This window comes from Chaetura pelagica, unplaced genomic scaffold, assembly GCF_000747805.2.
Source record: "Chaetura pelagica isolate M959 unplaced genomic scaffold, ChaPel_1.0 scaffold123, whole genome shotgun sequence".
In the NCBI taxonomy this organism is placed as follows: Eukaryota; Metazoa; Chordata; class Aves; order Apodiformes; family Apodidae; genus Chaetura; species Chaetura pelagica.
Window position 1 is genome coordinate 6540459 of NW_009953295.1, and position 13720 is coordinate 6554178.

Below are 13720 nucleotides of genomic sequence, written 5' to 3' on the forward strand. Positions count from 1 at the left end.
ATTGAAAGTCTTTAAAACATTCCTCTCTACTGGGGCGATATTATGGTATTTTGACAGTAAGAAGGGGGAAAAATGTTACGTTTTGAAATCTTAAAAAAAGCTCTGATTAAAAGCAATGCCCATGGCAAAATTAACAGCCCTGTTCTCAATTAGTCTCACAATTAACATCTAGGCTATATTTCAAATGCATAACCTCAATACACATAATACATAACTCAATACACATAATACATAACTCAATACACATTGAGCTCCAATTTATTTTGCAGTGTGCAGTCACAAAATCACAGCCAAGAACATCACTCAAGGTTATGGTCAGTTCAGCTACAAGTGTCTGGCCTTGTAGTGTCACAGTGTCAGCAAATGGGACAAGGAAATCATCAACACTCTTGTCTCCCATCCTACATCCTAGGAACAACGTAAATGGAGTTATTGTGGCATCACTTATGCCATGAACTTCATTAGTAGAAGCCTACTACAGTTTTTAAATGAATGAGAGAAATACAAAATGTCAACACAAATTAATGTTTATATTCAGATAGAAGCTATTTATAGATTTTATATCATATGCCAGGTCTATTGAGAGCAGACCTCTAGACAGAAACATGTACAGAAGAAGCTGCTATAGCATACTTGATTATATGTATATATATCTCCAGTATGGCTGGAGATTTGTGTTGCTCCATCAGTGAACTAAGGCTGATACCCTCTAAAGCTGACCAAGAACACGCTAGTCTCACTGCCCTTGGTACAGTTCTGGTGTTCAGTGAAAGCAACAATGCTGAAAAACATTGGAAATTCATATGTCAGATATCAAAACATCTTTAGAGAATGCCACCTGTCTTCATCCTGGTCTCTTCTCTAATCACAAAATGTTTCCTGCTTGCCTAGGGGAAAAAAGGTTAAAATGTTCTCCCACTAAGGTACCACTTTTCAGTACTTTCTGGACTACAAAGTGCTCTCACTTGAGTCTAAAATTTTAATGCCATTCAGACTCCTGTAAAAGTAAACCATCTGTGAATTACAGTCATAGTTATTTTAATTAGAAAAGCATTAGGGTTTAAAATGTTATTTTTCAAAATGACACATTTTTAAAAGATTAAGTAAAATTGTCACTGATGACTACCAAAGCTTCAATTACTGCTAAAGGCCACCTTTTTTTTTTTTTTTTTTTCTTTTTTCCCCCCCTTTTTTCCTAAGAGGAGGGAGAAAGAATGGGAGGGAGTTGTTTTCTCTTTATTCTTCCTTCTTTTTTTTTTTTTTTTTTTTCCCCCCCAAATGGTGTAGGATGTGGAAGCACAGACATTCAAAACCAAGGAATGGATGCTGAGATGGTGTGTAGGTGGCATGAAGGCAGTATTAGCTCATACTTAATAGGTGTCAAGGGAATCTGTAAAGCTGTTCTTTAGTTTAAAAAAGGCAATTTGTGGGAGTGCTGTGTGTTTCTGGCAGTACTTTCAAAATAGCTACCTACAAAAGACAGAGAATTATAATCTAATGATATTTTACACAATGACACACATTTTCACAGTGCATTAATGAAATGCAGAAAAAAGCCTTAAAACTATTGTAAAATGTGTCTTTTTGCAGTGTACACGTCTGCAAAAACATTATAACGACAAACACATTTACAGGGTACTGATCTTTTACAGGGACTGAAATGGGTTTTTTTAAGCCTTGCTCTTTCTGCTTTATTTGTTAGCTTTTCTTCACAGATTTTAATACTCCTCCTTTGTCTCTGGCAAACTACTGACCTTGCACTGTGGTACATACTGAATAAACCCACAATTTAGCATTGCTTATGTATGGCCTTAATATAAAGCATGTGAGTAGTTCAATATTCATGCAAGTGACCATTTATGTAAGTACTTGTCAGGAGTTGGACTTTTGGGAGAAAAAAATCATCATTCAGCTCTCTGGGAAAGGACAGAAAAAATTCCTTTTCCAAAAACTGTACAAACCTCTCAGGTCTTTGCACTTGTAAAACAATGAAAAGGACTGTCCTAAGGGCAAGGAAGTGACCAGGAAATATAAGATGCATGTAAGAAATACTCAGTGGAGGAAATCCTACCCCAGCCTGATCTCATGAGATCTCTGGACTGACTGGACCTGTCATTATAGTCTTTCAAAATTCTATAGACATAGCACCAGAAGAAACAAAACAGGTGTCTCTCTGTGTGAGCTGAGAAATACAGATAAACCCAGACAAATAAGAGATGAACCAAATAAAAAGTGAAGTATCTAGAAAAGGGAAGAAGATAAAAGCATCCAGAAGGGAAATTGACAGGGTGAGGGGAGGGGAGAACAGTGGGGAAGGAAGGAGGGATGGAGGTGTGGCCAGGGGAGAGAGAGCGAGAGAGCTGTGGAGTCCAGATTTGAGAGATTGAGAGGTCTGAATGCAGAAGATGTCACAAAGAAATTATAGGGTTTGTAAGAGTAGCAAATCATAGACAAACCTTGAAAGGTGGACAGAGAAATTGAGGAATGTATTTCAGAGTGAAAAAAAAAAAAAAAAGAACTGAACAAAAACCAGAGCTATGTGTTGAAAGACTGAGAGCTTGTAAGCATTATGAGGTCAAAGACATATTATCCGGGAAGAGATTAGGATGGAGTTGTGTTGTGGAACACAAAATAACTGCGGAGAAAGCTTGGAGGTGGTGGCTGGCCCAGGGCAGCCTTTTGGTGAGGTCCAAAGTCACTCTCTGGTTATTCCTGCTCTAGACATGTGATGATATAATAGGACAAATTAATTTTTCTGACATAATTCAAAGTATGAGGGAAATACAGACATTGGTGTTTTAATAATTTACTTTGTGTCTGGAAATTTCTCCTGGGATACTTAAAAAAAATATGATCTTCATAATTTACTTGAATTTTAAAATTGCTTAAAAGAAAATGGACTCTTAAAATAAGGTATTAAAACCAAAAAGGAACACTGACTTTTAAGACAGTTAAAATTACTAAATGACAAATGACTAAACTGGCATACAGTTTATGAGTATGCAAAGTTTTCCTACTCCAGTGGAAAAAAGGGTTAAGAATTCCTTATATAATATACTGCATGCAAAGTACACTAGTACTTTATTATAGCATGTATGAAGCAATTCATATTTCAATACAGTATAACCACTAACATTTTAAGACAGAATAACCAGTTTTGTTAAAAAAATAACTTAAAAGTCTCTCTGAACTAGCATACAATTTACATATGTTTGATCTCATGTACTTCTGCTCATTTCTCTGATTGAAGCATATGCCACTTACCATCTACGCTCTTCTATTTAATCCTACATATACTTTTCCCAAAAAGGACTCTGGTATGCTAATATAGTATATTAATATATTGAAATAAAAACCTACTTAAGAGACATCTGTATCAAATCCAGTAAATGAAACACCTGTAGTTCGGTAAGGAAATACCGTATTCTTTGTGATTGGTAAGAACTGTGGATCAGACTTCTAATTTTCTTCCTGCATTTATAGAAGTGCTAGAAGACTTAAAAATATCTTGATGGACTTTTGGGATATCCCGTTATTGGGGATTTAGTCTCTTTTAATATTCTTTTTTGAGTGGAAGAAATTGAATAATACAGCTCTGCACTGGCTAGGACCATTTCTCTGGAAACACCTCAGACTCCTGAAACAACAGTTCCAGAAGCTGTAAAAAATGTGAACTGGCTCTAACTGGCAGTAAGACAATGTCTTGTCTCATGCAACTACCTGATGTTGATTTGGAGCTTCATAAAAACATTCTGACTTACTTTCCTGCACTTGAAGGAACACCTGATGGGTCTGGTTTATCCCATGCAAACTTAAGCCTTGTCTTATTTTTTTGAGTGATCCCTTCTGCTCAGAATGCAAGGCTACAGATAAGAAAGAATCATTGTGGATTAGAAGATGCAGGTGAAAAACTGGAAAGATAAATTAAGACAAAGCTTTTATTAGACATTTTTAAGGATTCCTATCTTTTAACCAGACAAGCATTTCTAACAGCTAAAGGCTGAAAGATCCATTTTTAGTGAAGTTTAGTCTTTGCTTTTATTTAACAGCTGCACTGTATAGAAAGAACAAATTTAATTTATGCTTTGTTTTACTTCTGGTATTGTTTGCATTTCAGGAAGCTCCATCTGAAGTTACTGAGAAGGGTTAATTGCAGACCACTGCCTTTAGCTAAACAAAATGTAAAGCTCCCAAGTTTTGATGACAAAGCTCAGTAAGCTATGAGCTAACTCTCTTTTATTGAATTTATATTTCCAAGCTTAACAGTGTGAGGAATGATAATCCAAACAAATGAAAGTTTCCTTATGTCAGTAAAAAAAAGCCAAGAACTGTATGTGCCTCATACTTCTCCCAAAGCATGATAAAGTTTGCAAGCTAGTCATGGTATTGAGACTGTAGGCTTTGCTCAGCTAATACATCACTGCATGGCAATAAATGAAGACAGCACTGATATTGTGGGTTTCCTAATGGAAAGACCTTCACATGTTCTGGAGAGCAGGAGTTTCTTCTGCTTTCAATGGAGCAGCCACTACTTTTATTGAATTCGACCCTAAAGTTACTACATAACATCTTGCTGTTTCTAACATTGACAGCAAAACTCTCATTGACTTCTCCAGAGGTTAAACAAGTCTATTACTTTCACTCTGTCTGGAGTAGGAATGGTTTGTTTTGATTTAGAAATCTGATTTTCTCTTACATTGAGTGTGCTTAAAAGCCACAGCAAGTAGCTAAGCTTGTCAAGATCAAGTATACATTTAAGCTGAAAGAACACCTTATCTAGGCTGTACACAGAGTCAGGATGCAAAAACTGCCTTTCATTAACAGTTCTGCACTTTTATAATTTCAGTAGTTAGACTAAGTGCATGACTGAAACTGCATGGTATGCCAGCTACAATGAAACAGCTATTTTATTGTCCTTGTTCAGTTATCTCCAGCTCAGCTTACCCGAGTAACAGCAACATTTCATAAACCTATCAACACTTCCCTAATAAATACTTTCTTCTAACACAGAAGCTGCTGAATTTGGCTAGGTGATAGTGTTTGCTCTTATGCTCTACTAAACACTAGAAAATGAAGCAAAATTAGATTCTGGTATTGAATCTTCTGCACTTATCTTCCATTTTTAAGCAGACTGCAGTAGTTACAAGAGGAGAAAGAATTTATTCTGTTATTAGGTTCTGGGTTTTGTTTTGCTGGTTCACTTATGTAGGAAAGAAAAGATAATTTGTCAAGCAGGAAATAAATACAAAGAAACTGTTTTCTTTACTAATTTTGTGGATATTACTTCAGAACACAGATTTACTTTCCCAACCCCCCATGTTAATACCACCCTTCACAAACTGTGATAGTGAAGGTACATTATCAGAAGGGGGTTAAACAAAGTATTCATCCAGATTCACTCAGCTATAAAGCCCAGATCTTCCTTTTCTCCCCTCTGCTGTAGAATTTATTGGCAACCTCATCCTCTGATGATGACAACATAAGCAGGAGGTTGATTTCAGATGTGTGTTGCTTTCTCCCAACCTTCATCACCTTTTATATGGGTATTTTAGCTACCTATTTTTTTGATCAATTTATCTACTCAAATCTGCAACAGCTCTTCAGGGAAGTGCAGGTAACATTGTTGGGGAAGACATTTTTTGACTTATTCATGAACCCCTGCATCAAATAGATTTTCAGTTCCAGCAGTGATTCATTTGAAGTAGTTACTGCTGGCAACAGTGGTTGAATAAAATGGTTATATGTGTAACCCCCTACTTCTTGGATGTTTTTTAGCAATGTACTCCTCCTTTCCTCTGGCTTTGCTAGCTGATATCACCCTAAATTCCTAATTCCTCTTTTCCTTCCTTTTTCCCCTCTTCTTTTTTCCTTTTAACTTTTCCTCTTTTTTTTTTTTTTTTTTTTTTTTTTTCTTCAGAGTCCTCTGCTGTAAAAGCATGAGACCACTCATGATAACTGCAGATTTTATAAGCTCCCTCATTTAGATTGTTATTTAAAGTTCAACTTTCATGATTTGGCAAACGAATCAAAAAGATATTTGAGAGGGAGAGATTATGTGACACACACATTAGTCACTATTGCTGATAGTTGGGTTTCGTGTCACGTATGCAAAACATGCTGGTGTCAAGCTTGTATTCACTGGGCATTTGTCTTTTAAGAAAGTGTCTGGACTTAAAATGCATTTTTTCCTAGTTTTCTTCCATGATTAACTTTCCATCTCCTTATCACAGATCTCAGTGGCTTGAAGAAAGTGTAAGGAGAAGGCCACTCATTTTTTCAGACCTTGTTCCTTTCAGCTTCATCTGTTGTCATGTACTTCTTAGTCACCGAATGACAATGGTGTAACTCTCACCTCCAAGCCCTCCTTTTCCATTTAACTTATCAGTGTCACTTAGAAGTTTCTCTCTTTTCTGGTTTGAAGGACAACGTATTATGCACTGCTATAGTTTTGCACACCTGACTTCTCCCAGTGTTAATGAGATTCTGGAGTCAGAACCTCTAAAATCTGTTTGAGATTACAAGCTTCAGTCCCAGGGGACTGATGGAGCATGATGAAAGGATTCTGTTTTGCAATTTCCTTCTTACATTTTTTGTCTTTCAAGGTTTCAGGCTTGTTTTCAAATGCCAATCACTACCAAATCACTGGTCTCGAGATGTAGGCTTTTGCTGATGGCCAATTGCTTTTTTTTTTTCATGCTGCAAGGCTGTTACTGGCTCCTGGGGAAATAAACTCCATAGGCATCCTGCTCTGTGTTTCATGTCCGCAGCACACTATGCAATTACTGTTACACAGTTTTTATCCAATGTCAAGCTTGTAGCCTCACACAAGTTTTGGAGGTTAATGGTACTCTCAGAGCGGTACTCTCTTGACTCGTAAGTCAAGGTACAGCTTCTAGATACCAATAACTGTTTTTATAGGGAACCTTGTGGCAAGGATGCAGATTTTACATTAAGAAAATGTGCAGGGTTGTTTTTTTTTTGTAATTCAGAAACCATTCAATCACTAAAATGTGTACACCAGATCCCTTTAAAAAGCTGGATGCAAATTTACAGAGTATACATGCTTCATTGGAATCTTTTCCTTTCTGCAAGAATACACTCATTTTCTGACATAATGATCACAGCTATTCATATGCTAGAAAACTCAGAAAATCAGTTTGATTTTATCCCAAAGCATATATTAAATGTCAAAAGAATACACTGCTGCAAAGGATCTGGTGGCTTGCCACAATGGAAATGACTCAGCTAGCTTGTTTAAAGAATGATATTTTAATTGCTTTGTAGATCACAAACCTGCCAGCCTTGTAATTTACACTGCTGAAGAACAAGACGACATCTCTCCTTGGCAGACAACTTCTTCTTCTCTCCTGCTGCTGTATCAGCCAAATCTTTATACCTAGAAAAATCAGCAGAAGTAGTTACTCTAATGTTGACCTGGTTGACATCTTTGCAGTTTTACTTTGATTGTCAAGTCTTTGATATTTGAACTGGAAGCTTAGGATACTGCTACTGGGGAAGAAAACAAGGTCAATCACTTTCAGTCTTTATATCATTAGACATGACCTCGGTTAATAACAACGGGAGACAAGTGATGCCCAAAACCCTGATTTGCTTCCTGTCAGTTCCTTGGATAACTCACTGAAAATCGATGTAAAAAATGTGAAGCATCACCAACTGATTTCACTGGTAATGAACTGGGCCACTGACAGGAGGAAAATACTTTTTTCAACATGTGTTATATGACATGTGCCTATTAAGGAACTCATAAGAAAGTGACATGGATAAAAGTGTTTCCCATCATTCTTAAATAGTTTTTTCTTCATTTTGAACAAAAAGCCTTATAGCAAAGAGACTTTAAGGAACTTGATCAGTTTAGAGTATTGGAAAGAAGAGGAGACTTGATTACAGCATTCAGTAGCTTCAAAGACAGAAAATGTTAGATATTAAAGGACTCTTTGATGTAGCATATAAAAGAACTAACGTAGGACAGTTAAGTCAAACAAAGTCAAATAAACTGTAAAATTCAAAGTTTAACTGTGGACTGATTAGAACATAATACTAAAGAAGATAATGGATTTTATACATCTTGCTGCTTCATATTATTACTATACTTTCTGGAAGGTATTCTTCAGTTTAGATCTGACTTTACGTAATGAGCTGGAATGCTTTTTTCATAATAAAATGCCAGTGTTTGAAAAAGAAAGACTTTTGCAAATGTGTCACTTTTGATTAAACTCCCAATGAAACAGGACTAAGTTTTGAGGCTTGTGTGCTAAATACATCCCCTGACACTTTATTTGTTTTGTTCTTTAACAGCTGAATCCACCTATAGCGCCGGTGTAGCCCAGAAAGGAGTTGTTCTGGGACCACTCACATGGACCATGGCAAGACTGGAGTGACTTCAGGGACATGAATGGTATAGCAACTCTGGAGTAACATCTGCTGCCAAACTGCTCTAAGGCCAAATTTCAACTAGACTTCTATTTTCCTGGAGCTGCACAGACCCTTGGGTACCTCAGCTCCTGAAGCCTGGAAATATTCTCTGGTCTGGTAGTATTCCTGATGAAGACTCCATGGCTGTCTATACTCGTAAATGAAACGTGAGAGGGATTATTTGTCTGGCACAGAAACCATTTGGCATAAAAACCCAGCCTGATTATTTATTAAGTATTCTGTTAGGTTTTATTAAACTCTGCCACCTTCCAACAGAGTGTAACCACATCTAAACTGCCTTCTAGGACTGGCCACTAGCTTATCGTAATTCCAAAATTGTGCCCAGGAATTGTTTGGAGGAATGCTGGTTGGAAGGGGTCAGTGCTTTACAAGAAATCTTTTTAGCTCATTTAACACTCCAGATTAGCAGTAGAAAACTGTGTACACTACTTTCCCAATAGCTCAAATAGCTGTATGTGCAAAAAGACATTTGGTTTATGGACTGCTATTAAGGCTGGGGCCACCTCATTTCCATACTTATACCAACTGGATTTTCTTAGAAAACATGGGGAATCAGAGGTGTTAGAGAGACAACCGCTGGGAAGTTTAGCAACTGCTGACTGAAACAAAGATGATTCAGCATTGACTCACAATCCATGAAGAACTAATTGTAAAAGTGGTCAGCCTGAAACTCATGCACAGTAGAAACCCAAAGAAACATATTTCATTCCTGAAACAGAGACACATTTAAATTTACAAGGTTGAAATTCTAAGTTTGGATTAGCTTTACTTTAGATCCATGTAAATTGCAGGACTCAAAACAAGGATAGCCAAACATTCTTTGCAATTTGCATTACACAGGACAAAGATGATCCACGGTTTTCCTTCAGCTTTAAAAGTCTCTGAAATTCCACCACATTATCCTATGAGTCTAATCAGAATTCAGAATTCCCTTGTAACCAGTAAAGAAAGCTCAATCGTAGAAAAAGAGTATGGGCTAATGGTTGTGGCAGCAGAGAAAGAGCTAACTATGGAAATCTAATTCAGCCACAAACTTCCTCTGTGAACACAGCAAGTCATTTGGAAGATGATCTACCCTTCCCTAAGCTAGACGCCAAAAAGCTACACTTCCTGCCCGAGTTTGTGATATTGTTCTCCAAACAGTCTGTGAAGACAGGTAATTCCATAGGGTGACTTGTTCTACCCATTCTAGATATTTCTCTTAAAATTAAAGAGATTGCCCTCTGGAGGTGCCTGTCTCTGCTGACCACAGATGGACTCAAAAGTGAAGTCCAGGTTGAATGCTTGCATTCTGGGTCACCAAGAGGAATCTCACCCTTAGATCTACTTGCTTGATTGATTTACGCATCTACAGAGTAACTAATAGAGGCACTAGGAGAAATTCCTTATTTCTCCTATGTATTTTGTTCAAATATGCTGGCTAACTAAGACCCTAAGATGAAAAAAAACATCTTTAGGCCTGGCGTCATCATTTGCTACCTCAGATCAATCACTTTTTGCTTTGTGTAAGGCTGCTTAAGCAAAAATAAAACAAAATTTGTAGATGTTTTTCAGCCAGAATGGTTCCCTGTCATGTTTCTTAGCCCAGATTCTTAGTACCAGACAAATTACAGGAATGGGTAAGAGGGAATGAGCAGACTATACCTGTTGATGGCAGCCCAAATTTGTCCTGAACAAAAGTGGTAGTGTAATCATAAGACTACATGATTTTTTTTAACCTGTTTTTCAATGAAGTAGTTTTACCATGTAGACACAATAATTGAATGTCCTCTTTAACCTTGTAATGATCTCAAGAAAAGCAAAGTAACTTACTATTTTCAAATTTACTCTATCACAGAAAACAGCCATAAAAATAATGAATTTATTGTGCAGACTTGTAAAGACAAATCTGAGTTACTTGCAGACAAGAGGGCTTCCTTTTGGGGAAATGTGATCTGGAGAGTTTTTGAAACTTTCCCTTACCAGAGAATTCTTCCACCACTACTGCAGCATTAGTTCATTCTGAAGTGAATGAACAAATCCAATTAAATACCAGGCTTTTTCTCACTGACAGGTCATACATTTTGCCCCAAGTGATAATGCAAGTGTTTTTGTAAGACTTTAGAGGGGATCCTGAGGAATCCAGTAGCATAATTCTTTAATCAGGTGAAATAGCTTGGATGAGTTAGTGGCCTAGACTTTCTTAAGGGTCAGTAGAAGACAATATTCAGGTGTCATATACTCTGCTGTAATATTGATGCTTAAAATAGGTCAGATGAGTTGTGCACTGCAAACCCTTCATTTCTTGCTATTGAATCTAAAAATAGTCTATGCTCTTGACTCCAGCATAGATACCTAATATTAGAGTGAATCTCTCTCCTAGTCAAGTCAAGAAGCTGGTAAGAAGTATTATGTCGTGGCCTAGCCAGACCAACTCATTCACTAGCAGATCCAAAACAAGATAAAAACGAGGGAGATTGAAAGGATAAAACTGAATCAAGACCTCTCCACAACCAGGTCAAGACTAATGTAGTGTTGAATAGGAAATAAATGCAAGATCTCTTTGTGTGCACCCCCCTTCCAGTTACAAGTTGAGACAGGGACTGCTACCATTGACGGGGCTATCCCTGGTGCCTGTCCACAGGAAATCAGTGTGACAGAAGCTCCATTTTCCCCTGCTTTTTCCTTAGTACCCTTCCTGTCCTAACTTGTCATTTTTACACACCTACAGAGAAAAAAGAGATTTTGGCTAGACAAACTAGTGCTGTGAGCATGTACAGACTTGGCCAGGATCCTCCGCTGTTGCAGAAGCTGTTCTATGACCTCTCCTCCTACTGAATGATTTTGTTTGTTTGTTTGGATTACATACAGTTGCCAATATCTTCAGGTAGCTTGTGAATAGAGAAAACCCAGTTCTCTTGGGTCTTCACAGATAAAGATGTTATCTGATAATTTTCTCCCTCAGTTCCCTAAGCGCATAGCTGACAAGATCCAGCAAGCTTTTTCATCCCTAAGAGAATATTCCTGAGTTCAGGTTATGGCATAGCAACCCACAGTAATATTCTCAGGCTCAGCAGGCTATTTGATTTACACGGAGTGTGCACAAATAGGCTGTAGGGCTGTACTCCCAGTTCTGTATGCACAGCAAATCTTTAAGCATTGGAATAAACACCATGCATTCAATTTCAATAGCACATCAACATGATAGAAGACACTAATGGAAAGAACAGGGAAAGTACAAAGGGCACAAAACCAAGCAGCTCCAAATCAACAGCTTAAACAAACCACATAGATATCCTTGAACTGAAGCATCAGAACAAGTTTGTTTGTTTGTTTGTCTTGCTATTCTTTTTCTCAGATCTCTTTCTTGCCCAGCTAAGAAACAAAGACCACAAATGACAAAGTCAGAGGTAGCTACTGACTGTCATCCACCATCTTTTGTTAAGAGTACAACTTCTAACATGCAAACACAGTTTCCTCCTGAAAGCAACTCCTTCTCTTCATGACTTTGTCTTATCATTTACAAAATAAAAATAATGCATGGCTGGCACGTAAATGCTTTATATGATTATTAAGTAATGTAGTTTTAGCTTTTAAATAACCAAACACACCTTCTGCAAGGAGAAATAATCAGTCCTGTCAGTATAATTCATTACGTTGCAGTTTCATTTTCTCTTTCTTCTGTTTACTATGATGTATTGTTTGCCAAGGTAAAATGTCATGGTTTAGAAAAAAATGTTCAAAAGTTAGTGAATAAAAGAAGGCAATCAAATTAACTTGTATCCTGTATTTCTGCTAGAAGAATTGTAAAAACTGTCATCACAAAAGAATAAAACCAGGTTTTGCTGGCTTGTTAAATTATATTTTTTTCCTTTCTAAACTTCCTTTTCTCTTCCTTTGACAGTAAGTAACAGATTGATATATTACTATGTCTGTGAAGTGTGTGAAAGTGATGGACTTTGTTTGTGAAACTTGTCACTATGTGGTCATAACTCAGGATTTTCAGTTTTGTTTGTTTGGATTTGGGGAGGATGGGGAGAATATGCTAGGCATGGATTGTATTTGAAAAACCTATCCAGTGAAGGCTGAAATATCTAGAGGACGTACCTACTGAGGAGAGACAAAGAGGATGTACAGAAAAATAAGTAATAGAAACATGATAAAAGCAGTTAGCAGCAAGGAATAAGAATATTTTTATTAATGTTATTTGTATATAAAGGATACACAGTCATTCCATTTTGCTGTTATGTTCTTTTTTTTCTAACCTAATTATTTTTAAAATATGAGGAACTTGGGAAATTCCAGATAATTAGAAGAGAGGAAATAGATTATTATGGTTTCCAAGAGAAGAAAAAAAAAGTGATTCTGCCAATCTCTGTACAATATGTATGACATAAATATCTCATTATACATAATAAATATTAACAACGAAAGCAGGTATTCAAAATTTTGGAGAAAATAAATCTTTGAATGTGGAGAAGAAAAAGATTCCTCCATAAATAACAGATTACAGTACACAAACAGACTGCATTTTGGGCTTCTTTTATAGGAGTACAAAAATACAGTAAGGGCTATAAGGTTCATCTTTATATGAAATGTTTTCCACTGAGGCTGCTTCATACAGACTGACTGAAATAATTCAGACTGCTGTAGTAGTTTTTCCACCCTTTATCTTTTCTAGACTTCTGAATTTCAATTTCTGGAGAGAAGCAATAAGGAATATATGTGTGTGTTAATCCTAGAATATTTATTCATATACTTCAGGTAATTAAGCAGAGGTTCCCTCATCTTGGAGTACGTGGCAATAGAATAATAAATAGAATATAAATTATAATTCAGCTCTTGGGATTAGTGGATTCAGCTACACAAATAAAAAATGAATTCACAACATCTGCTAAAGATTTGCATTACAATACTTTTGCATCAACTTCCTTAAAGCTGACATTCCCACTCCATCTTGATAAAGCTGTGTAAAAATATATTTATTTAAGAAATTGGCAAAAATGACACCTCAACTCAGAAATGTGCTGGCATCAAATAGACAAGCAGCCCTGTTACATGAACACTTGCTTCTAACTCTGTAAATGTTTACATTTACCTGTAGATAGACAGGCCTTCTCCATAGCTAACTTCCTCTTCATGCTTGGGCAGTCCACAAACAGGTGCATAGAGCAGTAAAATGCTTCACTAGACGCAGAATATGTGGACTGCAGGACAAATCTAGGTTCCTTTATCAACCTGCTAATTTGATTCTGTATAAAACAGAGGTGATAAAAGTACTAGTGTG

At 36.8% G+C, this 13720-nt stretch overlaps 1 protein-coding gene across 1 annotated transcript in view; it reads right to left on the reverse strand.

The window, feature by feature from the left end:
* Positions 1 to 13720, reverse strand: part of MYO16 (myosin XVI) — a 277452-nt gene that overhangs the window by 52588 nt on the left and 211144 nt on the right. Inside the window, 1 exon segment of the mRNA XM_009997923.1 lies at positions 7294 to 7396. Coding sequence (XP_009996225.1) covers positions 7294 to 7396 — 103 coding nt within the window.